Consider the following 27,474-nt stretch of genomic DNA (forward strand, 5'->3'; position numbering starts at 1 on the left):
AAGTACATTTTTTGACCCCCCCCCCCCCTTTGAACCTTTTCTAGGAATGGGAGGGGGTGCAAGATGTGGTTCAAAAACTCTCAAGGTCGTTTCCCTGACACACGTGGAACTGGTTCTTCCAGAGGCAGAGGGGGAATGGTAACAATAAAAGACACCCTCGTGGTAGAGGAGGCCCACAATACAGAGTCCAAAGATACTTTCTTTGACGGGCCCTATCAGTGCTCCTGAAAGGAGGGCCAATTTTTGTCTCTGGAGGCACTAGGGGGGTCGATTTTCCATGCACCAAAACAGCCTGGCTATGTATAACAAATGATATTTGGATGCAGAGAATTACCAGAGGTTATACCATACCATTTTTCCTTCACCCCCTGTCAAATAACAAAGCTCCCCGATGTTCCACCCAATCAAAGGGAGCCAGCAAATCAGCAAATTCAAATAGTTGCTCGCACAAAGGGTCATTCAAGAAGTCCCACCAGACAAGATAGGATCCGGAACTTACTCAAGGTTCCTTTTGGTTCCAAAAAAGGCAAGGGACTGGAGACCAGTATTGGATTTCAGTGTGTTAAACATGTTGGTCACACACCAAGTTCCAGATGGTAACAGTACAGTCCATTCTACCCTTTTTAGAGAAGGATGACTGGATGTGCTTGATAGACCTCCAGGGTGCATACTATCACACACCGATGAACAGATGGTCCAGGAGGTACTTACAGTTCCGAGTGGGAGCCAGTCACTACCAGTTCAGAGCACTGCCATTTGGCCTCCCCACAGCCCCCAGTGTGTTTACCAAATCCATGGCAGTGGTAGCAGCCCATCTAATACTACAGGGAATCCAGGTGTTCCCATGTTATGGACATCTGGCTCATTATCACCCCCGCCAGGCATCAGTTGGTACAAGTGAGAGACCCGGTACTAAAACCTAGCTTAACTCTAGGGATCACAGTAAATCACGACAAATCACACTTGAAACCCACCCAGAAACTGGAATTCCTAGGCGCAGTCTTCAACAGTCAATCCATGCTTGCATCCATCCCATTACTATGAGTACAGAACATCAGAAGACAAGTCAGGAGAATCATTTACAGTACATAGATGTCGTCCAGAAAAGTCCTGCAAGCTCTAGGCTCGGTGGGGGCAGCCATAACTTGAGTACCCCTAGCAAGGTACTGCATGAGAGTTTTAGAATGAATGCTACAAACCCAATGGCCCTTTTTCACTCGCCCTGTGTCTACAAAGATAAGGGTGACGCAGATGTGCAAAAATTACCTCTCATGGTGGACACAGTCATATTAATCAGGTCATTCATCTTCTAGTATTCTTTCCAGATTTCAGTAACCAAGGGGAAATTCTCACTGCATTCATTGGATGTTCATAGATAGTTAAGTTACTGTTTGCATTGCACAAAGGATTTCAGGAAATAGGACCAACTTTTCATTTCCTTTGTGCACTATAGATGGGGGCAACCTGTCAAAGTAACTATAACCAGATGGATAACAGAATGTATTTCTTTGGTGTATGCAAAGTTGAATGTGCTCCTCCACAAATCTGTAAGAGCTCATTGTACTAGATTTGTGGTAGCTTCCACGTTTTTTGTCTGGATCTTCCATGGATGATGATTGTCCAGCTGCTACTTGGTCAAATCCACATACCTTTGTTAACCACTGTAAATTGGATCTGTTGTCAAGGGGAAGAATGGAGTTTAGCTCAGCTGTTCTCAGGAACATCCTTCCTGAGGGGTCCACCCAGAGCCCAGGGAGCTGGGGACTCTGCCCCATACATTGAGGATGAATTAAAATTAACAGCATCAGATAAAGAAGTTATGTACTCACCATAACGTTCCATCTGTGTTGTCCATTTTCGTTCACCCTCAACTCCCCACCATCCAACCCCCAACCTTTTGTTCAAGGTCCCTCTGATAAGAAGCATATTTGTGAGGACAGTCAGCAGCCCTTGCTCCCTTGGATTTGAACTCCAGCGATGGCATCTTGCATAGTTTTTTGTTTATACTACTACTACTCTCCAGCTGTGTATTATCTGAGGTGAGAGGGGACCAGAGCATTGTGGGTAGGGAAGAGCTTGAGTGTCTGTAGTAATGGCTGAGTTGGATCAAAGGTCTGATCAGAGTCCCATATGTTGAGGCTGAGTGAAAGTGGACAACACAGATGAAACGTTATGGTGAGTACATAACCTTTTTTCTTGCCATTAGGTGGCTTAACCACCCATCAGAAAATGGTGGTGTTGAAAGCCATTCTTCCAGGAACGTCATGGCTTCCAGTGCTTCAGAAACATCTATGTTGAGTACAGTTTTTATGTGGCTTTTTTTCACAACTTTACCAAGCATGTTATTGATGGGACCATGACTCCGGGAATTGGGCTTCCTTTAGCACTTTGTTTCTGGTCAGATTAGTTGTCTTTTTTTTGATTATGGCTTCTGCCTCCTGCTTGTATTTATTACTTGGGATTCCTCTCAGTCATGCACCCACCTAGAAAGATGGCTGATACGCAACCGTATCAGTAGATCCATGAGGGTGTCTTCCTAAGGAGTGCTAGTTTACCCTTCTGCTGTGCCATATATGTATCGGAGTCTCTTTAATGCGGTTACTTTTGAAGTTACTGTAAATCAGACAAGTGTGCATTTTTATATATTTGTATAATGTGATTGTGATTGCCTTTTCTTGGTTTATTGCTTGTTCTTTTACATTTTTTGTTGGTGGTAAACTGGCAGGGTGCATGGGCTAGGTATACTTTCCAAGTCTGGCATGTGATATAATGGGATATACAAGCAAGAGAGAGGCAAATCCATTCACAGATCAACCGATTTGATGAGTATGTACCTGTTGATGTTCATCGTGTTTCACTGTTGCAGTCATTACTTGGGTTATCCTGCTGGCAGGCGACCCGCAGTCGGCCAGAGTTCCAAAGTCTTGGTCCGGCGTCGGTTGCTGTCGCTTCTTCCCTGACGTCAGTGCGCCAGGGATATATAAGATGCAACAGACGCCATTTTCTTCAGTCTTTCTTGCTGCGCAGTGCCCGAAGCAAAAGCAGTTCGCAAGTGCCGGTCGGCCGACTCCTGAGATTTTTGAATTAGAATTTCAGAACCAAAGTCTCCAATAAAGCTAAGTACCTCGTTGGGGAAACTTTTTCTTGCCTCAGACCGATGTCAGTAAAAGTTAATAATTGTATTTCCTGTGGGAAGCAAATACCTCATAAGGATTTTCATTCTTACTGTATTCCATGCCTAGGCCCTGACTACAACGTCACTAATTGTCGGTTTTGTGCTAGATTTAACAAACGCAGTATTAAACGTCGGTTTGATTTTGCTTTGCATTACTTTGGCTGAAGGTTCAGTTATACAATGCCATCGGAACAACCGACCGGAATTCGCAAAAAAACGCAAAGACAAGGATAAGGACAGGCATCCGAGGTCCAAAACAGACGACGAAGCCTCTTCTAGGCCAGTCGCCGGTTCTCAGTGAGACGCTTTCACAGCCCCTGACACCCACTACCTCAGAGCCTCAGGCCGCCTCCGTCTCCCGTGTGGAGACAACTAGGCCTCTGGAAACTCAAGGTATTGGGCCTACGGAAACAAATCCCTCAGATGGGTCCGGAGCTGCTGAGCAGGCACCGGCTTTTGAGAGTGTTTTCAGGCCTTCACAACTTACCTTCAAAACAACAACCAAGTCTAAAACACCATTAAAGACAAAGAAACAAGTACAGCATTCTCCTGGACAGTCCTCCATGCCTAAGAAACAGATGCTAAAAATGGCCGAAGACCTAATCACTCTGATCAGGGTGGGGTGAATTTCCTTTCTCCCATCCAATCGTCAAGGTTCCTCTTGAAGAGGTCCAAAGAGGCACTCTGCTTGACATGTATGGGCAATCTATTCCAGAGTCTGGGGAGTCTCTGGGTCAGGAACCTATCCCTCCAGCATGTTTTGTTTATTGTGATGACAAGGTTTAGATCCCTGGAGCGTGTAGCTCTGAGGGATTGGGATTTCTTTAAGTGTAGCATGTCCAACAGCTCTGGGTTTGACATGGCCTTGTATGTTAAGCAGAGATCGCCTCTGAGTAGACGATATGTGACAGAGTATAGCTGGAGTTTTTTAAGGTGGTCAGCGTAGGGCATCTGACTCCTCTTCAGACCAGGGATACTCTATACCCACCTGTGAGGACTCTGATGCTGAAGAATCCATTCCTTCAGCTTCTCCTCCTGAGGATTACTCTTTTGGGGAAACTTTACATACCATGAGGGAGCATTTCCATTGGGAGAGCCAGGATTACTCAGAATCCAAGAAAAGGCTCAGAGATTTTCTTTTATTGCCTCAGCACAGGCCCATTGCTATTCCGCCTGTTTTAGATATTGTGGATGATGTGTTCTCCGAATCTAGTTTAACCCGTGATTCTTTGCCCCCAGCTCCAGTCAAGCCAGACAGGTACTACAGAGTCCCTGACTCTCACAGATTTCTCTATAAAACCCTGCTGCTGACCCAGAAACGGTTTCCCAGGGTCCCAAAGGGGTAAAGGCTTCCACTGCTAAAAATCCAGTCCCCTCTGACAAGGATTCTAGAGCATTGGATAGATGGGGGAAGAAAGTTTACACTTCTGTAACGTTAGCAGTAAGAGCTTTAAATTGCCAGTTCCACATGCTTAAATGCCAATAATATTTAATATCTCTGTTAAAACAGAAAATGCTTACAAGCTTAGAAGGTCCTGATTTATAAGGAAATGCAGGATTTATTGCATGCAGCTGAACAAGTGGGAAAACATACTCTGCAATGTGGTTTTGATTCATTAGAGGCGTCTTGTAGAGCCGCAGTTACAGGATCTGTGATTCGAAGGCATGCTCGGTTAAAAGAACAAAGTTTACCTGACCATGTTAAGGCAAAATTATTGGATGCTCCTTTACAGCATGATGTCTTGTTTGGTATTTATTAAGGCAGAAGAGGTGTTAAAGAAAATGGAGGATAAAGCATAATCTATGCAAGCAGTGAAGGATTTTACAGGTACAGCCACCTAGATTTAGCAGAAATTGGCCTTCAAAAAATTGGTCCTTTCCAGTGTTAGACCGACCACAAAGAGGCAGATACAGACGCCCAAGAGGCAGATCTCAGCCCCAAGGCTCTTACAGACCACGACAGTGAGGTGCTTCAACCCCAAAAGGAGGAGAAGACAAGTCACAACCTTATAGGAAACAGTCCCAATGACTTCCCCTTCCAAATGCTAAGCACTTACCTTTTGGAAGCTCCCTTAGGGGGAAAACTAGCACTTTTTTCTCAAAATTGGCATACAATCACCCAAGACAAATGGGTACTGAATATTGTGTCTCAAGGTTACAAGCATCACTTTCACACTCTACCAAGGCCAGAAGGAATGCCAGACCTGCCACAAAATCAATGGGCAGAGGCACAAAAACAAATTACAGCCCTCATGGGCATGAGAGCTATTCAAAAAGTGCCACAACAGGAAGAAAGACAAGGCCAGAAAGGACAAAGCCTGGAGACCCATACTGGACCTATCTATTCTAAATACTTACCTGGATGTTCCAAAATTCAAAATGTTGACTCTACAGCAACTTCTTCCCATGCTGGGCAAGAAGGCTTGGCTTGTTACTTTGGACCTCAGAGAGGCATGCCTGCATGTCCCAATCAGACGAAATTGCAGAAGACACCTCCGATTCATAGCTGGCACAACGCATTACCAATTCTCTGCACTGCCCTTTGGCTTAGCTACTGCGCCCAAGGTCTTCACAAAATGCCTGGCACCAGTAATTACATTTTGCAGACAAAAAGGAATTCAAATATATCCCTACTTGGACGACTGCGTTATTCAAGCAGAGAGCAAGGACATTCTACTAACTCATCTGGCGTTTGTAAAAAGATTACTAATGGGCCTAGGATACACTATAAACGAAAAGAAGTCAAAACTAGTGCCCTCACAAGAGATAATATTCCTGGGTGCAAGCTTAAATACAACTGCCCAGATGGCTTATCTCACGCCAGACAAGCAAAGACAACTGACTCAGTACTTTCAATTGATGGCAAAAAAAACCCCAAATCCCTGCAAGAAAAATTCTGCAGGCCTTGAGGTTCATGGCATCCTGCATACTACTAATACCATATGCCAGACTGCATATGAGGAAGTTACAGTGGTATCTAAAAAGTGTTTGGACTCCACACTGTCGCAGTTTGGAAGCAATAATACCACTTATTCCCTGTCTGCAACAGGATTTTCGATGGTGGGCACAGGCATGTCACCACAACAAGGGGCAGCCTTTTACTTTACCCACAGCCAGGCAGACACTAACAGATGCATCGGAATACACCTGGGGAGCACATATGGAAGGAAAATGTATTCAGGGCAAGTGGGCCGCAGACCAAATGCATCTTCACATCAATCCAAAAAGAGATGCTAGCTGTACAAAATGCCCTGACAGCTTTCAAGGACCTTCTGCATCCAGAACAACTTTTACTAAATATGGACAGTACCACAGGTATGTGGTACATAAACAAGCAACGGGGCACACACTCCCACCCCCTCTGCAGACAAGCCACGACTTTGTGGAATACAGCACTGACTTATCAAATTCATCTGCAAGCACAATTCCTGCCAGGAAAGAAAAATACTCTGGCAGACGACTTGAGCAGAAACATCATGGATCCTCATGAGTAGAAATTAAATCCACAAGTATTCAGCATGATAACACAAAAATGGGGGTGCCCAGACATAGATCTTTTTGCCTCCCTTCTGAACTGCCAACTGCAGAAATTCTGCACAAGGACTTACACAAGCATGGAAAGTGGATGCTCTCTCATTCAGCTGGAAAACCCTAAAAGTTTATGCCTTCCCACCAGCCTCTCCTTTCAAAGGTACTCCTAAAAGCCAGACAAGAGAGGCCAAAAATTATCCTGATTGCCCCAGACTGGCCACGTCAGCACTGGTACCCAATCTTAAAGAACTTGGCTCAAGGCCCAGCATGGATTTTACCTCAAATTCCTCACCTTCTGACTCAACAAAACAATCAGATCCTGCACAGTCAGCTCAAAACCTTAAATCTGGCTGCATGGCAGATATCCTAGCCAAGCAGCCAACCCCTCTCTGTAAAGCTGTTATGGATGTCATTCTGGAGGCCAGGAGGTCCAGCACCAGGAAAACCTACTCAGACAAGTGGAAGAGATTCTGCTACAAGCAATAACTTCAGCACGAAGAGTCTCAAAGCTACAGGCATTAATGGCAGTGGAACCTTTCATCATTTTTCATCAAGACAGGGTTTCCTTAAGAACAAACCCTACATTTATGCCAAAGGTGGTATCCAGTGTGGCTCTTAACCAAACTATTCACTTGCCAACATTTTATCCAAATCCCCAGAATAAAGGGGAGAGACTTCTGCATTCATTGGACATTCACAGGCAGTTACGTTTCTACTTGGACAAAACAAAATCTTTCAGGAAAACTGAACAACTGTTTGTAGCATATGCTGCAGGATCACAGTGAAAGCCTATTTCAAAGCAAAATATTTCAAAGTGGATAGGGCACTGTATCCGTTTCTGCTACACACAACATGGAAAAACAGTGCCTAACAATATTAGGCCACATTCTACCAGGGCAACAGCCACCTCAGCAGCCTTTCTTAGAGGTGTACCAACCAAGGATATTTTGGAAGCTGCAACTTGGAGTTCAGTGCACACCTTTACCAAGCATTACCACTTGCCTCTTTACTCTAAATCCAGAGCAGGCTTTGCCACTGCAGTGATGCAGGGCCTCAGCCACTCCAAATCCTTTATAGACCCAGCCACCCAACCTCAGCTTTGGGATTCAACCAAAGTATAATCACTGCAACAGTGAAACACGATGAACATAGTACAGTTTTGTACCTACCATAAATGTAGATGTTCGAGTGTATTCACTGTTGCAGTCCTGGTTACCAACCCTCCATCCCCACTTCCTTTGCTGGGAGTTTGCCTTTCTATCCTATACAACTTATATACAACCTATGTGGTGTATTTGCTTGTAGATAAGGGTATTGTTTTTTATTCACTGTATGTTTTGGTTAGCAATATGTATTGCCTGTCTATTTGGGGGCACCTGACATCTGGGGCAAGAAAAACTGAAGAAAATGGCATCGGTTGTATCTTATATACCCCTGGCGCATTGACGTCAGGGAAGAAGTGACAGCAACCGACGCCGGACCAAGACTTTGGAACTCTGGCCGACTGCGGGTCGCCTGCCAGCAGGATAACCCAAGTGTAATGACTGCAACAGTGAATACACTCGAACATCTACATTTATGGTAGGTACAAAACTGTACTTTTACACTTTTTGATTTAAACTTTAAATGTATTTTGTTTTATTGTTGGTCCCTCTGTCTTCACTGATGTTTGATTTTAGGCTTCACTAGTTATGACTGATTTGTTACATTCCTTACTGCTAACCTAGTATGTTACATTTTGGAAGGTGGTGCTGACTCCCAATGGTGCAGCCGAGCTGTCATACTGCAAGTAATAGGGGCCATTTTTTTATATTGTAATGCTGCCCTTGCATCTTGGTGTGTCCACAACTTCAGTACTAGTAGTATACATGCTTGAGCTGCCACATGCATACTCCTGAATGATATGTCGTGTGGGTGCTTAGTACCTTACAAGGTATAACAACTGCAGATGATGCAGTCTCCAACAGAGTTATGCAGAGTAAATGGATCCACATACACACAAATCCCTATGGAAAGAGTATAGGCCTGTGTCCATTCAGTCCTCTTTCCTGTGACTGACCCTCTCCGTACTCAAAATACAGTTAGACTTGGACTATTAAGAGTATTGCTAGGTGCTGTACTTAGTGTCATTTTTAGCTAGTTGACAGAAGTTTATACCTTTTTTTGACCGCCTACCTCCACTGCTGATCTCCCCCCATATTTTCTTTACTGGCCTATTAATTTCCTTCATTTGTAGGAGTGGTGTATCCCTGCCATAATCTCTTTCAACATGTAGGATCTTCCAAGGAGAGACTGTCCTTTGGCCAGCCCCTGGTGAGACTGTGTCCCCTTGAAGGGTGAGAGGTAGGAGGACGATATCATATATGTTGCTGGTGCAGGGTTTTATTATGCAGGAGAATGAGAATCCAGTCTGGAGCAGGTATGACTGTATATGTATTTGCCCGTACAATTTCAGTTCCAACTCCCTGTTCTTTGCCTGTGATTGATCACATTTTCATTCCCTGATCTCCGCTGGGGAATCGCTGATGATAAAACCTACTCCCTCCTCCATCCAGCTTTGATTCTCCATCACCAGAGCTGCTATTCAAGCACTGGTCACCAGTTTACAGTCATAGCATCATCTGTCTACACCAGGGAGCCAGGAAAACATTTTGTACGTTTTGAATGTCTGCCCTGGTATTGTAAGTCAGAAGCATTAAAGTGGTTCAGAAAGTGCAGTTAAGGCCATATAAGATTACAAGCATTATTATTATTATTTTTTTTTTTGCTGAACCTTTGTTAGTGTCGTATGTTTGTTTATTTATATGTCAATATATTTTTCTTTAAAATGTCTGCTCTTTTTATAACCTCCTAAATGCTAATATTCCAACTCTGAAACATGCTAAGTGGCTTTACACTAAAAAATAAGATGTTCATAAGTTCTGGCTTTATATATGAGTTGGACTGAGTAGATATTTGGTGAAGGAATGAAACAAATGCATCTTGTACTTTTGTTCCATGGCATAGTTGTTATTGCGTGCAAGTTAATATTTGAGAGGTGTGTACATAATCTTTAAACAAAGCACTCAAGCCATGTATTTTTTTTAATGACTTGTAGCAAGTGCTGTATGTGTGTTCATGTGTGCACCGACTCTTATAACATGTCTAGAAATTGGACTTTTGTCAGAAGTCTGTAACCTGTCCCTCTTGTCTTGTCTCATTTGTATTGTAGGGTGTAGCAGGTAATCCCATGGTGAAGACAGTACTTGACAAAACCAAACATTCTGTGGAAACAATGATCACTACCCTGGATCCAGGCATGGCACCATATATCAGTGAGTATTGTTAAATTTCTTCAGCAGCTTCAAAAATGCCATTGTTGAAAGCATGATGGATGATACTGCACTGCAGTAGCTACATTTAGTTTAGATAAAGTGTGTATACACGCATAAACAAGGGCGCACATGTATTACGTGTGTGTGTTTATACACACACATCTAAGTTTATGCCCAATTACTTTTTAAATTCTTATTTAGTTATTGACATTTGCTTACTGGGAAAGTCCAATTGGGTCTTAAAGTACTCATTTTCAACAGAGTCCCAGGGAGAGCAACTCTGAAATGCATCAAAAAAGTTGTATTAAAGTAAGTAGTCAAAAAATGGAGACAAAGCTTCAGTACAGTGCGAGTCCGTCTGCCTTGGGACTGGGCCTGGTAAGCTCATGGATTTTACTTGTTTATTGATTTCACATTTGCTTTATAGGTACATTAAAGTGAAATCCAACTAGCTATAGACTTGTGTTTTGAATGGTTTATATGTGTAACCTTTTCACCATTTGCTTGGATGATGATTGGGGTATTTCGAAGGCACCTTAGTGTTTATGGGCATTAGGTAGGGTTTTAAACCCTGTGTTTAGTCAAACAATCCACTTATGCTGTACTGATTCAGTTACAGAAAGCCCAAAACATGGCATGTTTGCAACTGGTGGAGTTTGGCTTTATTGGCTTAAATGTACCCATCATTCTGGGCATCCTACCTTCGCCCAGAATGATACTGCAGTACAAGCAGAAAATGATAGACTTCAACAGTTGGCTAAGTTTCTGGTGTCATTCTATGGGCATCCAGTATCTCTCTGCTTGGGATGACATGATTGACAGACCTCGATGCTTTGCTAGAGATGGCCTGCATTTGTCACCTCTAGGTTCCGGATACTGGCTAAGGCTCTTGCCACCCCTATAGTGCCTTTTTTAGGCAGTGTTCCAAAGACCAAATTATCTCTGTAACAGCTGTAAATAAATGCAGTCAGAGGGTCATGCTGCTTAGCGTTAGAAGTCTGCATCTCAATATGCACTTACTCAAAGCACTCCTCAAAATGGAGAACATAGACATTTGTGCTGTAACGGAGACCTGGTTTAAAGCAGCAGAAAGCACCCATTCTCTACCGGGCTATAACTCATTCCACACCTTTCGGCCCCAGAAAATGGACTGAAGCTCCAAAGGTGGTGGTGTCTCCATATTCATAAAGGATATACACACCTCCAGACTAGTAGCCCAGCATAACGCATCTGAGATACTTCAGGTACAACTAACAGTGGGTAAGATGGCAATTCAGGTCGTAACCTGCTATAAGTCCCCAACTATGTCCCAAGACTCTCATTCCACTTTCCTAAGCACCCTGGAAACTATTAGGGTCCAGCCCAACAGTCTCATACTGGGTGACTTCAACTACCCCTCCATCAACTGGGAAAACTACTCGTTCACCAATACACTTGCCCAATGCTCCTGGAGTTAATTCCAGTGAGCTGGACCAGCTCATTCTTACCCCCACTAGAGGACGCAACATCCTTTATCTGGTTATTACTTACATGTGCAACTGTTGCTCAATGCCCGTAGTCAATTCTTCCCTGGTAGATCCGACCACAAACTAATTACCATGGAAATCCACATCTCACCCACACCACCAGCAACGGCAACCACCATGAAAACTTCTCCAAAGCTGACTTTGGGCTCCTAAAAAAGAGGTGGCTAACTTCACAGCACCCATGCAAATGGAAAATTGGTGCATGACCACCGAATCATACAGCAATGTACTGTACGAACACGTACATAAAAGCATGGAACTAGCCATACTCAACAGAACCAAGATGCTCTCCTCCAAAAAAAGGAAGCCAATGTGGTGGTCCCCTGCCATTAACAAATTCTACAACAGAAGGAAGAAACTATTGCAGAAAAAGGTGAAATCCCAAGACTGGAAAAACTCCCTTTTTAGCCTCAACAAAAAGTTGAGAGCCCTCATCAAAACCTCTAAAGCTAGCTATGAAGGCAGAATTGCAACAGACACTAAAAACAACCACAACACCTTCTGCAGTTGTATCAAGAATCTTCATGGCAATACCCAGATTTGCTCTGAGTTACTGCATAATGGTGCCTCCTGTACTGAGCCAACAGATATTACCAACATACTGGTCGACAGATTCATTGCCAACTTTACCCCCCCCGCAAAAGGACTAGTCATAATACCGGAAGAATTCCAGACACCCAGCACTGCAGCACAGGTTAAAGCTGTGATCTACATGAAATACAAAGTGAACTGGCACCACACCTGTGTGCACTGTTCAGTTACAGCTTCACCTCAGGCTTTGTCCCTACAGAATGCGCACTGCTACAGTCATCCCTCTCCATAAAGGGGGAATGACTACAGACCCTGGGAATTATCGCCCCATTAGCCTGACGAGTCTGATATGTAAGGCTATGGAGCAAATCATCATGTACCTAATTAACAAGGATATAGGGAATCTCCAAACTCTGAATCCCACGCAATTTGGTTTTGTAAAGGGGAGATCATGCCTGCTCAACCTGGTTGACTTCTTTGAGTCGGTCACCAGAGCTGTGGATGAGGACAAGGCAGTTCATACAGCCTAACTCAATCTGGCCAAGGCCTTTGATACCATTTCTCACCTGAGGAATTATTGATAGACTCACCAAACTAGGCATCAACCCCTGTATCACTAGGTGGGTTGCAAATTGGCTCACAGATAGAACCCACAGTGTGAAAGTAGCAGACTTCAAGTCAGACTGATGATCAGTCACGAGTGGAGTCCCACGGGGATCGGTCCTGGGTCCTCTCCTGTTTGGCATCTATTTCTAAGAAGTCCAGGCCAACACTGAGGGACTCTGGCTGACCAAGTTTGGCGACAATTGCAAACTTGGGAGCCTTATTAACTCCCCAAGTGATGTAGACATCCTATAGAAAGGCCTCAATGAGACCGACGACTGGTGTCGAAACCATGGCCTTAAGCTTAATGCCAAAAATTGCATAGTCATTCTCTTTGGGGAAAACTCTGTTCCCACTAATTACCACATTGATGGTAGCCCACTGAACACTGAAGGCATTATAAGAGCTCTGGGGACACAGGTTAACAGCAACCTCTTCTTCGACCACCACATTGCCACTGTGGTCAAAAAGTCCTTTTGTGCAGCACATCTTGTTACCAGGGGTTTTGCATCCAGGAAGAAAGAGGTCATCATCTCTCTACTCTTCCCTCATTAGACCAGTCATAGAGTATAATGCCCCAGTTGGCATGTACCTCACTAAACACCTGCAGCAGCTGGAAAGGCCACAAAAATACCTCACAAAGAGGATCCTAGGCCTTAAACACATGCCATATGGACGGACTCAAAAAGACTCCAGCTTTTCTCTGTCTCATATCGTCTATTAAGAGGCGATCTTTGCTTGACTTCCAAAGCCATGTGTGACCCAGCCCTGTTAGAAATGTTACACCTAAAGATATCCCAAATCCTCTGCACCACACACTCCAAGGACCTCAACCTCATTACCACAGTCAACAGAACACGCTGGAGGGACAGGTTCATAACCCAGAGACTGCCCATCCTCTGAAATAAACTTCCCATACATGTCAAGCAGAGCACCTCACTGGTCCTTTTCAAGAGAAATCTTGATGAGTGGATGGGAAATAGAAAGTTCACCCCGGGGATCACTCCAGTGGCTCTACTTGATAGAGGCATTGGGAACTAACGGCGGCATGACGCCAGGACACTTTTTTATGTGCTTAGACTATAGGGATTCGGAAACCATGTGAATGAAACACTGGTATGTCTTTAAGGGATAATTTGCATATATGCTGTGGGCCTTCTTCAGGATGTTAAAGGTATTACACAGTAAAGACTCTGGCTTGGCACAGTCATTTTTGCAGTTTTACTGAATGGTTTGTCTGAATAACCTTTTTACTCTTTGCTTAGATATTTTCTTGTGCTGTAGACATTAGAGGTAGGGAAAAACTCATTTTAGCTGAAAAAAATTTAGACCGTGGATAGTTTAAATGGCCGTCTTAGAACCATTTGCTTAATTTCTTATAATGCTACAGAAGCATTGTATGTTGTTGGGTTTAGTAGAAAGGAAATTAATGAGGTTGGATAGAGGGCACTCAGTACAGATGTTGAAAAGTAAAATAAAATTCCCTTCCATTTTTGGGTGGAAGCCAAGATCATTGTTGGCATCTGTTTCATCTCCCTGCTTCAGGTTTTTTAATCCCTCATCCAAGGAGTAGTTCAGAATATATTTTTTGAAGGTAGCAAATTCTAGGAGAAGTTGTAAGAACTGCATTATTAGTTGGGCGACAGCTAGTGTTTGGGAAGAAATTTAAAAGTTGAGGGAATCCTAATGTGATAAGTTAAAGGTTGTTTTATACAATTTAGGTCTGTGCCTTTTGTGCTGTGTTTTCTTAAGTGCTGCTTTCACAAGATCCCTAGTTTTGTTTGCAATGTGAAATATTGTGTAACTGTCTCTGTTTTTTCAAGGATATCGACTTCACACTTCAGGAGTGTCAGAAAGCAGTAATTTTTATTTTTTCCTGTGTCTGGCCACTCTGGGGCTGTAACTTCCATAAAGTGGAATACAAGTTTGTTCTTTGTGTTTCACTGTTGCAGTCATCACATTTGGGTTATCCCTGCCAGGGTAGCCCTCAGCCGGCCCAAATACCAGAGGCTTAGTATTTCTGCGTCTGTTGCTGTCGCTTCAGGATTGAATTTAGGTCATCAGTAGTATAATGTAAGGCAGCCAATGCCATTACATCAGTCATTCTTGCCAGGTAGCCCGAAGCAGGAGCAGTTCGCATGAGTGCCACCACCTGAGTTTCATCTTCCGAATTGAAGCTGAAGTCTTCTAAAGCTAAGTACCCTGTTGGGGATCCTTTTTTCTTGCACTAACCGATTTCAGAAAAAGTTAACAATTGTCTCGCCTGTAGAAAGCAAATACCACACTGAGACTTTTCATTCTTACTGTGTCACTTGCTTAGGCCCAGACCACGACGTTCCTTGCTGTCGCTTTTGTGCAATGCGAGAGCTATAAGCTGTTGGACACTTACTGTAGCTAGATATTTTCGCTTACAGTCCTCGAATTCTGATATGGCGTCAGTAAGCCATCCGACAGCAGAGCTTCTGAAAAAAAAGTAAGTATAAAGACAGAGACCGTACAGGTCCAAACTTACCGACGACGCTTCTGTTAAGCTAGTCGTCAGTTCTCCAGTCCTCAGTGAGGCGCTTTTGTAGCCCCTGATGCCTGCTTCTGTGGATTTGCAGGCCGCTGCTGAGACCGTTTCGGAGTCCGGTATGCCGCAAAACTCTTTTTCGACTAAGGATCCTGCAGTTCTCTCCCTTGGATGGGTCCAGAGCCACTGAGCAGGCACTGGCTTCCGAGGAAGTACTTTGCACTACTGATTCTCAATATAAACTGACTTCTTTCGCATCTACCATTCTTTCGAAAACTACCGAGTTTCTAAGGCCCAGGGTACGAGCCACAACCAAAAAACCGACGACCCAATCTCAAAGCCTGCTTCCTTGCCTCCGTCTCAAATGCTTGAAATGGCGGATGACCTTATGCTAATCAGGGGAAGCAAAGCTACCCCTTCCAAAAGAAAGACATCTGTCTCCAGTAGTTTTGTCTGAAAAGGAATCTGATGACTCTGATGCATCTGAATATGAAGACATGCAACCCATCTCTGCTTATGAGGATTCTGATGCAGAGGATTCCATTCCTTCGGCCTCTCCACCCGAGGACTTTCCCATTGGAAATGCTCCCTTAAGGTATGAAGGGTTTCCCTATAGGAAATGTCAGGACAACCCTCCGTCTAAAAAGAGACTCAGAATTCTTAGATCTTCCACAGCACAGACCTCTGGCCATTCCCCCAGTCCTGGATGTTGTGGACGATGTTTTCCTGGAATCCAGTTAGACTCCTGACACCCTTCCTCCTGCACCCAGAAAACCTGACAGATATTACAAAGTCCCTGACTCTCACAAATTTCTTTTCAAAAATCCTACTACTGACCCCGAGGTAATTTCTCAATGGCTTAAAGGAATTAGAGCAACCTCTGCTAAGAATCCCACCCCCTCAGATAGGGATCCCGAGCACTAGACAGATGGGGTAAAAAAGTATGCACCTCTGCTACTGTTGCTATCAGAGCACTAAATTGCCAGTTCTGTATGCTAAAATTTCAGCAAAATACCATGGAACTCAAAGTGTCTTCCTTTCCTGCTTGTGCAGAATCTAAAGAGTTACAAGAGGTAATGCATTCTGCAAGTCAAGTGACTAAGCACACCTTGCACTGTGGTTTTGATGCCCTAGAAGCTTCTTGCAGGGCAGCAGTCACAGGTTCTGTCCTTAGAAGTCATGCATGGCTTAAGGAACAGCCCTTGCCAGACCATGTTAAATCTAAATTATTGGATGCACCCTTGCACAAAGGCAACTTATATGGCACTAAGGCAGAGGAGGTCTTAAAAAAAATGGAAGAAAAGGCAGAGGAGGTCTTAAAAAAGATGGAAGAAAAAGCTAAATTTATGCAGACAGTTAAGGATTTCCTACAGGTCCAGCCACCCAGGTTCAGCAGGCATTGCCCCTCCAAGCACTGGTCCTTTCCTGCTACCACCAGGTCATTTCAGTCCAGATCCCGGGCAAGCAGACCCCCCCCCCCCCAGACAGCAGCCACAGGGAATGTAGAGATCAAAACAGTGGAATTCCTCCACTTCAAAACCAGGGAGTTCTAAGACACCCCCTCATGGTAAGAACTCACAATGACTCTCCTCCCCCACCTCCTCCCTCTGCCCACCTTCACTTACCCCTAGGAGGAAAACTCTCCATGTTCTGTAGTCCTGTCTCGCCTTCATTCTTACACTCGGGACTGGAGCCGAATCTTGGCTCCGACTCGGACATACTCTAGCTCAAAAACTTCTGGTTGGCTCGTGGCTAGGAGATATCCCATCATGCATCACCAACATTCCCCAAATCTCATTTGCCGCTCGTTCAGCTCAGACGTATTTCTTTTTGACCATGGCTAAGTGATATTTTTCAATAATTTGACTCGTCATTGTTAGATAATATAATATTGTCTTGCTAGTTTAGTGTGTTTATTGCAGTCTCTGTCTGTTTCGGACTATTTGCTGCTTATTTTCTCTGTGTATTTGTTTTATGTTGTTTGGCCGTTCTTCCATTGACCTTTTTGGTATCCCTGCATCGCTAATCTCCTGTGCTGCTGTTTTTCCTCTTTCCTCTTTGGGCTAGGCCCGTTTAAGTTAGAGGACCTAGTCCTCTTTCTTTTGTTTGTCTCCTGTTGGACTAGGCCAATTTAAATTAGAGGACCTAGTCCTCCGTTTATCTTTTTCTCTGGTTAATTGTTGTGTGTTGTATTTGCAGATTGTGGTTTTTTGCATTATGTCAAAAGACGCTAAGGATCACAAGCATTCGGGCTTCAACAAGTGTACTAAATGTGCCCAGAAGATGTCCTTGACTGATGGGCACAATTTGTGTGTTTACTGTTTGGGGGCTATCCACCTCCAAGAGTTTTGCCTGTTTTGCTATGCATTCAGTCCTTTTGTTCTTCAGGAGAGGAAGAACAAACTGATATTGAAGGGATTATTAAAACATTCCTTTGAGGAGGAATTGGCATCCTCATCATCCAGTTCTAAATCTCCTTCTTCTTCCAAAAAAGACAGACCAAAAACTACAAAATGGTGGCCTCCCACCCATTCTGTATCATCGATGCCTTAGGACAAAATTGCTAAAGTGGCTACACCCTCATCGGCTCCACTGATTTTGGTGCCGACAGAGGTTAGCTTAGTGGATTCATCAGTCTCGGCTCCAGGAACTTCGGAGCCGATAACTGACACTACATCTTGGAGCCGGTCATCTGAAATTTGACCGGTTTCCCCGACTCTTAGGTCGCCTATCTTCCAGCAATCTAGATCCCCCTCTCTATCGTCCAGGTCCTCTAGTAGCCTTTCTGATGAGGACGTCGAGAGAGTGGTGCGTAGACTGCTTCAGACTTTGGCGCTAGCAAATTTGCTTTTGGCTCCGTCCCTGTGAATTTTATTGGCGCCAAAATAAACACCATTTCAATGCAGGCTTACCTTCCTGTAGAAAGAATTCAGAGTGTAAGGGAACAAGTCCTTGAGCTTACTTTAAGAAAAGTCAAAGCAAAGGTGGTGCTTAAGCTATTAGGGACCATGGCTTCCACAATAACACTAGTTCCATTAGCCAGACTGCACATGAGGATCCTGCAGTGGTTACTCTTTGTCACTGCAGTATTTCCCTCTGTCTCACCCCATCCTGATAAATTTTGCAAACAGTATCTTCGTTGGTGGATCTAGACCAGCAACCTAAGCACAGGCAGACCATTTGTTCCTCCCTCCAGTTGCCACTGTGACCACGGATGCCTCCCAGATTGGGTGGGGAGGCATTATCTAGGGAGAACAGTCCAAGGCACATGGCAAGATCACGAGGCTCATTTGCATATCAGTGTCCTGGAGATGAGAGCAGTGCTTCTAGTGTTGCAAGCACTTCACAGCTTTCTCCTTCTAGAAATGATTGCAATCCACTCGGACAACATGTCAGTGGTATGGTACCTAAACAAGCAAGGAAGAACCAAATCTTACCCCCTCTGCAGAGAAGCCCTTCGAGTATGGGAGTGGGCAGTGTCTTCCCAGTACCTACTGGTAGCAACACACATCCTTGGGAAATCCATCGTCATAGCCGACCGGCTCAGCAGGGCTATTTTGATGCCTCACGAGTGGTCTCTGAACACTTACATTGCGGAAATGATTTTTTGCAGATGCCACCGCTCTCAGTGCCAAATGCAGCAGCTACTTTACCCTGATTCCCCTGGAAGGGGAGACTCCAAGAGATGCACTCGTTCACAATTGGCCCTCGGGACTTCTCTATGCTTTCCCTCCTTTCCCCCTCATTTCGAAGTTAATTCAGAAAGCAATATCCTTTGGAAGCAGAATGATCCTAATTGCTCCTTACTGGCCCCGACAGATTTGGTTCCCCTTCCTCAGACCGTATCTAATGGACAAACCTTGGACTCTGGATCCAGTTCCAGATTTACTGAGACACATGTCAGGGGCGTTCCATCCCTCTATCCACACCCTCAACTTGACAGCTTGGCTGCTCTACTTCCATCCTTAGTCAGGCTTCATGACTTTTCTCCCGAGGTTGTACACATTGTCATCTTCCCACAAACCTTCTACCAGGAAAATTTATACCAGTAAATGGAAAAGATTCTCCTTTTGGGCCCGTGAGAGAAACCTTGATCCCTACACAGCTCCCATTTCTGCTGTTTTAGACTTCCTCTCGCAGTTATTCAACCAAGATTCAGCAGCAGCAACTATTAAAGTCCAGTTGGCAGTCATTTTCACTTTTCATGTTGCTAACGAACCTAATCTTATGGCTCATAGGCTTTGTAGAGCCTTCCTCAAAGGGACCACTTTATTAAGACCCCCCCCCCCCCCCAGTCAGGGATCCTGTGGCTCCAGGGGATTTGAACTTTGTTCTCCATAAACTTATGCCAAGTCCTTTTGAACCTTCAGCAACATGTGACCTCATGTTTTTAACTTGGAAAACTATATTTTTAGTGGCTATCACTTCTGCAAGAAGGGTCTCTGAACTGCAAGCTCTTTCTGTTAAGCCCCCTTATTTGGTATTTCATAAAGATAGGGTCTCCTTGAGGACAAACCCTTTATTCCTAAGGTTTCTTCTCAAACCAGTATTAATCAGTCTATTGAATTGCCTGTTTTCTTCCCTGAATATTCTAACAAAGCAGAGTATAAATTCCAACAACTGGATGTGTGTAGACAATTGCATTTTTATCTGGACAGAACTAAAGATTTCAGAAAGTCAGAGCAGTTGTTTGTCTCGTTCTCAGACTCTAGGAAGAGCCTTCCAGTTTCTAAAGTCACACTATCTCACTGGATTTCCAGTTGCATTTCATTTGTCTATTCCTCCAGTGGTAAAGATCTTCCTTTTAAGGTGAAAGCTCTTTCTACCAGGTCTGTGTCTACCTCTGTAGCCTTTGAGGCTAAAATCCCAATAGACAACATTTATGCTGCAGCAACATGGGCTTCACCTCACACCTTCATTGCTCACTACAAATTGGATATGGCTTCTAGGAACAGGTCTTCCTTTGCTTCAACAGTACTCAGGAGCATTTTACAATGAGCCACCCAAGATGAAGGTGCTAGGAACGCTGTCCCAAGTGTAAGAATGTAGGCGAGACAGGACTACAGAGCATAAAGAAGTTATGTACTTACCATAACGTTCGATGTTTGTAGTCCATCTCGCCCTTCATTCTTATGAACCCTCCCTCCTGCCCCCTCCTTGAGGACCTGGAGGTAGAGTGCCAACTGTTTTATTGTTAGTCCTTTTGATTTGTTTGTTCTTTGTCTCTGTATTTTTTCCTCGCAGCAAACAAGATCTGGGGAATGTTGGTGATTGCATTGATGGGATACCTCCTAGCCACGAGCCAACCAGAAGTTTTAGAGCTAGAGTATGGCCTAGTCGGAGCCGAGATTCGGCTCCGGTCTCAAGTGCAAGAGTGAAGGGCGAGATGGACTACAAACATCGAACGTTATGGTAAGTATATAACTTCTTTTTTCACAAAAGCACATGGGCCACCATTACCAACGGCCACTGGATCCTCAACATAGTGTCCCAGGGATACAAATTTTCTTTCCACACTCTTCCAACCCCAAAAGGGTTCCCAGATCTACCTCCAAACCAGTGGGCAGAGGTGCAAAAGCAAGTCCTTTCCCTGCTCTCTATGAGGGTAATAGAGCACGTTCCTGCAGAACAGAAAGGGCAAGGTTTCTACTCCAGACTTTTTCCTGGTACCCAGAAAAGAGGGCACCTGGCGCCCCATCCTCTATCCATTCTAAACACCTTCCTGGTGATACCAAAATTCAAAATGCTCACCCTCCAGCAACTGCTACCAATGCTCTCCAAGGATGCTTGGCTAGCCACCTTAAACCTAAAAGAGACCTACCTCCACATTCCTATCAGGGAATCATACAGGAAATATCTACGTTTCAGGGCAGGATCTCTGCACTTCCCTTTGGCTTATCTACAGCTTCCAGAGTTTTCACAAAAGGTCTCTCTCCCACCATTGCCTTTTGCAGACAAAGGAATATCCAAATTTACCCATACTTAGATGACTGCCTAATTCAGGCAGACAGTCAGGAAAAGTTGCTCAAGCACCTGGCCTTTGTAAAGTCCCTACTGACCTCCTTAGGGTACACTATCAATGGAAAGAAATCCAAACTAGTACCCACCCAAAAGATTATATTCCTGGAAGCAAGCCTGGACACACCATCCCAGATGGCATTCCTTACACTAGAAAAAGCAAACTTACCTGACGGCCTACTTTTCTCATCTAGCCACCAGACCCCTGTTATCTGCAAGGAAAATCCTGCAAGCTCTGGGGTTCAGGGCATTTTGCATTCTACTCATTACATATGCCAGACTGCATGTGAGGAAACTTCAATGGTACCTAAAAAGCCTTTGGTGTCAGCACTCACAAGACCTGGAAAACTCTTATACCAGTGATACCTTGCCTAAGGAAAGATTTTCTTTGGTGGGCAGCAGCATGCTCCCACAACAAGGGACTACCTATGTTCATCGTGCATACAGCTGCAGTCATAACAGATGGGTTATCCTGCCGTCAGGCAGGTCCTCGGTCGGTCGAATTCCAAAGTCTAGGTCCGGCGTCGGTTGTCGTCGCTTCTTCCCTGACGTCAGTGCGGCAGGGGTATAAAAGAGGCAGTCAACGCCATTTTCTTCGGTCTTTCTTGCCGCGCGGTGCCCGAAGCAGAAGCAGTTCGCAAGTGCCGGTCGGCCAGCTTCTGAGATTTACGAAAGTATTTCAGCCGAAGTCTTCTTGAAAGCTAAATACCCCGTTGGGGAAACTTTTCTTGCCTCAGACCGATGTCAGACAAAGTTAATAATTGCATTTCTTGTGGGAAGCAAATACCGCATAAGGATTTCCACTCTTTCTGTATACCTTGCTTAGGCCCAGACCACGACGTCTCGGCCTGCCGTTTCTGTGCTAGATTCCATAAACGCACTATTAAGCATCGGGCGGAGTTCACCCTTCACTTTTTCGGCAAAAAATTTAATTATATTATGTCGTCGGATACTCCGACTCCAATTTTGAGCAAAAAACGCAAAGATAAGGAAAGATACGAGGTCCGCACCACTTACTGAAACCACGCTAAGGCCGACTACCGGTTCTCCGGTACTCAGCGAGGCGCCTACACAGCCCCTGACTACCGATGACCATGCATTACTGGTGTCTTCAGTACCTGAGGTTGCAGGCTCCTCGGCCCCCATTCCTACTACAGATCCCGACGCCACTCCTGGTGGGGAAACTCAGATTTTAGACAGGCCTGCCATTTCTCAAGGGGTCTTTAGGCCTTCCACCTACTCTATTAAAGCCTTCACTAAATCTAAAGCAGCCATGAAAACCAAAAAACAGGTTCCTCAGACCCCCCTCTCAAGGCACCATGCCTAAAAAACAGATGCTTAAAATGGCTGAGGATTTGATTACTCTTATCAGGGGTTCTCAACCCCCCTCTGACAAAAGGCCCAGATTAGAGGAAGACTACCCTTCCTCAGATCAAGCTTCTGTTACCTCAGAACTATCTGAGGACCAGGATTATGCCTATTCTCCACTCGAAGACTCTGATGCAGAGGAGTCTATTCCCTCGGTCTCCCCCCCTGAGGACTTCTCTTTTGGGGAAACCCTGCATACATTGAGGGAACACTTTCATTGGGAAGGCCAAGATTACTCAGATTCCAAGAAAAGGCTCAGGGAATTTCTTCTGCTCCCCCAGCATAGGCCTCTGGCTATCCCTCCTGTTTTAGATATATTGGATGATGTGTACACAGAAGCCAGCCTTAATCCAGATTCTTTGCCTCCATCTCCTGTTAAACCAGACGGGTATTACCGGGTTCCTGATTCCCACCAGTTCCTATATAAAAGCCATACTGCTGACCCAGAAACAATTTCACAGGGTCCCAAGGGAATTAAGGCCTCTACTGCTAAAAACCCATTACCTTCAGAGAGAGATTCCAGAGCTTTAGAAAGGTGGGGGAAAAAGGTGTACACCTCGGCCACTTTAACCATGAGGGCATTAAACTGTCAGTTCCATATGTTAAAGTATCAGCAGTTTTTGATAGCTCAGCTGAAAAGCAAGATGACCCAACCAGAACAACCAGATTTAAAAGAGTTGCAGGATTTGTTGCATGGTGCAGAGCAAGTGGGTAAACATACCTTGCAGTGTGGTTTTGATGCTTTAGAGGCCTCATGTAGAGCTGCTGTTACGGGGTCTGTTATACGTAGGCATGCTTGGCTCAAAGAGCAAAGCTTACCAGATCATGTCAAAGCTAAATTATTAGATGCACCTCTTCAAAAAGATGTATTGTTTGGTGTTAAAGCTGAGGAGTTGCTAAAGAAAATGGAGGAAAAAGCGAAATCAATGCAAACAGTGAAAATTTCCTGCAGGTACAGCCTCCACGTTTCAGCAGAAACTGACCTTCAAAAATTTGGTCCTTTCCAGCCACGGACAGACCTCAAAGGGGCAGATACAGGCACCCAAGGGGTAGAGGGCAACCTCAAGGATCTTTCAGAGCAAGGCAGTGGCAAGCACCAACCCCAAGAGGTGGAGAAGATAGATCACAGTCTTTTAGAAAACAGACACAATGACTTCCCCCTACACCTGCCAAGCAAAGCTTTAATGGCAGCACCTTTGGGCGGAAAACTGACATTATTCTCAAAAAATTGGCATATTGTTACAAAAGACAAATGGATTCTGGACATTATAGACAGAGGCTACAGGTTCCACTTTCACACCCTTCCAAAAATGAGAGGCATGCCAAACCTGCCACAAAATCAAAGGGCAGAGGCACAAAAACAAGTTTTAGCTCTCATGGACATGATAGCAATTCAAGAGGTACCTGCAAAAGAACAAGGTCAAAGGTTTTATTCCAGACTATTCCTGGTACCAAGGAAAGACAAAGATTGGAGACCTATCTTAGACCTATCCATCCTAAACGCATATCTACAGGTGTCAAAATTCAAGATGCTCACATTACAGCAGCTTCTTCCCATGCTGGGCAAGGAGTCTTGGCTGGTAACATTGGACCTCAAGGAGGTATACCTGCATGTCCCTATCAGACAAGATTGCAGAAGATACCTCAGATTTCTTGCAGGTTCAACCCATTACCAATTCTCTGCATTGCCCTTTGGCTTATCTACTGCGCTCAGAGTGTTTACGAAATGCCTGGCATCAGTAATCGCCTTCTGCAGACTACAAGGGATACAAATCTTCCCATATCTGGACGACTGCCTGATCCAAGCGGACAGCAAGGACATACTACTGCAGCACCTGGCGTTTGTAATAAAACTGTTGAACTTCCTGGGATACACAGTCAACAAAGAAATCAAAACTAATACCCTCTCAACAAATAATTTTCCTGGGTGCCAGCTTGGATACAACCACCCAGATGGCCTACCTCACGCCAGACAAGCAAGGGCAACTGTCTCAATACTTCAGAAAAATGGCAACTTACACCAGGCTAACTGCAAGGAAAGTCCTGCAGGCTCTGGGATTCATGGCATCTTGCATCCAACTAATCTCATGTGCAAAGCTGCATATGAGGAAACTTCAGTGGTACCTGAAAAACTTATGGTCTCAACACAGCCACAGCTTGGAAGCAATTATACCACTCATTCCATGCCTTCAAAAGGAATTTTTGTGGTGGACTCGAGCTTGCCAAAGAAACACAGGTCTTCCCTTCTGTGTACCTCAAGCAACTCAAATCATCACAACAGACGCCTCGGACTACGCCTGGGGAGCACACATGACAGATCAGTGCATTCAGGGAAAATGGACCCGAAAAGAGAAGCACCTTCACATCAACAAAAAGGAAATGCTGGCCGTGCAAAAGGCTATTATGACCTTCAAAGATCTACTGCATCCAGGCCAGCTATTGATAAGGACAGACAACACCACAGTGATGTGGTACATAAACAAACGGGGGAACTCATTCATACCCCCTGTGCAGGCAAGCCATGACCCTATGGAACACAGCACTGGAATTGCAAATTCAACTACAGGCACAATTCCTGCCAGGGAAGGAAAACACACTGGCAGACAACCTAAGCAGAAATATGACAGATCCACACGAATGGAAGTTGCATCCTCAAGTTTTCACAAAGATAACTCAGGCATGGGGACAGCCAGACCTAGATCTCTTTGCTACCCACAGAAATTGCCAGTTGAAAAAATTTTGTTCAAGGACCTATCATCCACAGGCCTGGAAACAACATTGACAGTCTATGCCTTCCCGCCTCTTCCTCTGCTGCCCAAAGTTCTATTAAAAGCCAGAGCAGAGAGGCTGAAAATGATTCTCATTGCTCCAGACTGGCCAAGACAACACTGGTATCCGCTCCTGAAAAGCCTGACACATTCCCCACCATGGATCCTACCTCTGGTCCCAGCACAACTACAAAACTCTCCACAGCAATCTCATAACTCTAAATCTAGCTGCATGGAGAATTCCTTGATTTCCCAACAGTTTCTCCTCTCCAAGGAGGTGCAGGATGTCATCTTGGAGGCCAGAAGACCCTCTACAAGAAAGGCCTACTCCGCCAAATGGAAACGATTTTGTGCCTGGAATCAAGAAAAGGGACAGAATCATTGGGTAATAAATATACCTCAAATTTTACAGTACCTAGCTGAGATGTTAAACAATGGACTTTCCTTCTCCTCCATCAAGATCCACGCTTCAGCCATTTCTGCACAATACAACACAGATCCTCCTTTATTCTCTCACCCTCTCTTAAGGCAGTTCCTCAGAGGGGCAAAGAATATAAAACCCCCAAGGGAAACCACCAGTCCCTGCTTGGGACCTCAACTGTATTGGAAAAGCTGACCCTTCCTCCCTTCGAGCCAGCTTCTTCAACAGAGTTACAGTACTTGTCATGGAAAACAGCCTTTCTTCTGGCTATCACCTCAGTACGCAGGGTTTCGGAGCCACAGGCCCTCATGGCTGTGCAACCATTCATCATTTTCCATCAGGACAGAGTTTCCTTATGAACCAACCCTACCTTTATGCCAAAGGTAGTATCCAGTGTAGCTTTGAATCAGACTATCCACTTACCTACCTTTTATTCTAATCCACAAAACAAAGGGGAAAGACTACTACATTCCTTGGACATTCACAGACAACTTTGTTACTATTTGGACAGAACAAAGCCATTCAGGAAATCTGAGCAACTCTTTGTGTCCTATGCTGCAGGTGCTCAGGGAAAGGCTATTTCCAAACAGACAATTTCCAAATGGATAGCCCACTGCATACGCTTTTGTTACTCATTTCATGGAAAAACTGTGCCTGCATGCATCAGATCCCACTCCACCAGAGCTACAGCTACCTCTGCAGCCTTCCTCAGGGGGGTCCCTACCAAGGACATTTTGGAAGCAGCCACCTGGAGTTCAGTGCACACTTTCTCCAAGCACTATCACCTCCCACTATACTCAAAATCTAGAGCGGGCTTTGCCACAGCAGTTCTGCAGGGCATCCTAGCCCCTCCTAGTTCCACTTAGTGCCTACCACCCTTACTTAGCTTTGGGATTCTACCCATCTGTTATGACTGCAGCTGTATGCACGATGAACATAGTACAGTTTTGTACCTACCATAAATGTAGATGTTAGAGTGCTCATACAGCTGCAGTCCAGGTTTCCCTCCCTCCATCCCCTATTAGGACAGGCCTTATGACAAACACTTTTCATATAACCTTTTTGGGGTATTCTTTTATGGTGTATTTGCTTGCAACTACTGTTTTTGATTTATCAACATTGCATCTTTGCATAACATTATGTTTGCCTTCCTTCTGGGGGCACCTGACATCTGGGGCAAGAAAAACTGAAGAAAATGGCGTCAGCTGCCTCTTTTATACCCCTGCCACACTGACGTCAGGGAAGAAGCAACGACAACCGACGCCGGACCTAGACTTTGGAATTCGGCCGACCGAGGACCCGCCTGACGGCAGGATAACCCATCTGTTATGACTGCAGCTGTATGAGCACTCGAACATCTACATTTATGGTAGGTACAAAACTGTACTTTCTCACCACCACGCCACCCAGACCCTCACCACAGACTCGTCATCAGACTATGCCTGAGGTGCACACCTGGATGGCAGGTGCATACAGGGCCAATGGAGCCCACAACAAATCCATCTGCACATCAACCAAAAAGAGAGATTAGCTGTCCAGCGCGCATTGACAGCTTTCAGGCCCTTTCTCTCCCCAGGGGTTCTCCTGATCAAAACAGACAACACCATTGTGATTTGGTACATCAACAAGCAGGGAGGGACTCACTCCTACCACCCTCAGGGGCTTCCCTTTTAAAAAAGCCCCACCAATTTATTGGTTTCACAACGC

The 27,474-nt window shown here is 44.7% G+C and overlaps 1 protein-coding gene across 1 annotated transcript in view; it reads left to right on the forward strand.

Annotated features, from left to right (window-relative positions):
• The window catches only part of PRRC1 (proline rich coiled-coil 1), a gene marked incomplete in the record, with an annotated part of 448,168 nt that overhangs the window by 234,922 nt on the left and 185,772 nt on the right, over positions 1-27,474 (forward strand). The window contains 1 exon segment of the mRNA XM_044060795.1: positions 9,918-10,020. Coding sequence (XP_043916730.1) covers positions 9,918-10,020 — 103 coding nt within the window.

This window comes from Protopterus annectens, chromosome 2.part0, assembly GCF_019279795.1.
Source record: "Protopterus annectens isolate FY-2018-M chromosome 2.part0, PAN1.0, whole genome shotgun sequence".
Lineage (NCBI taxonomy): Eukaryota > Metazoa > Chordata > Ceratodontiformes > Protopteridae > Protopterus > Protopterus annectens.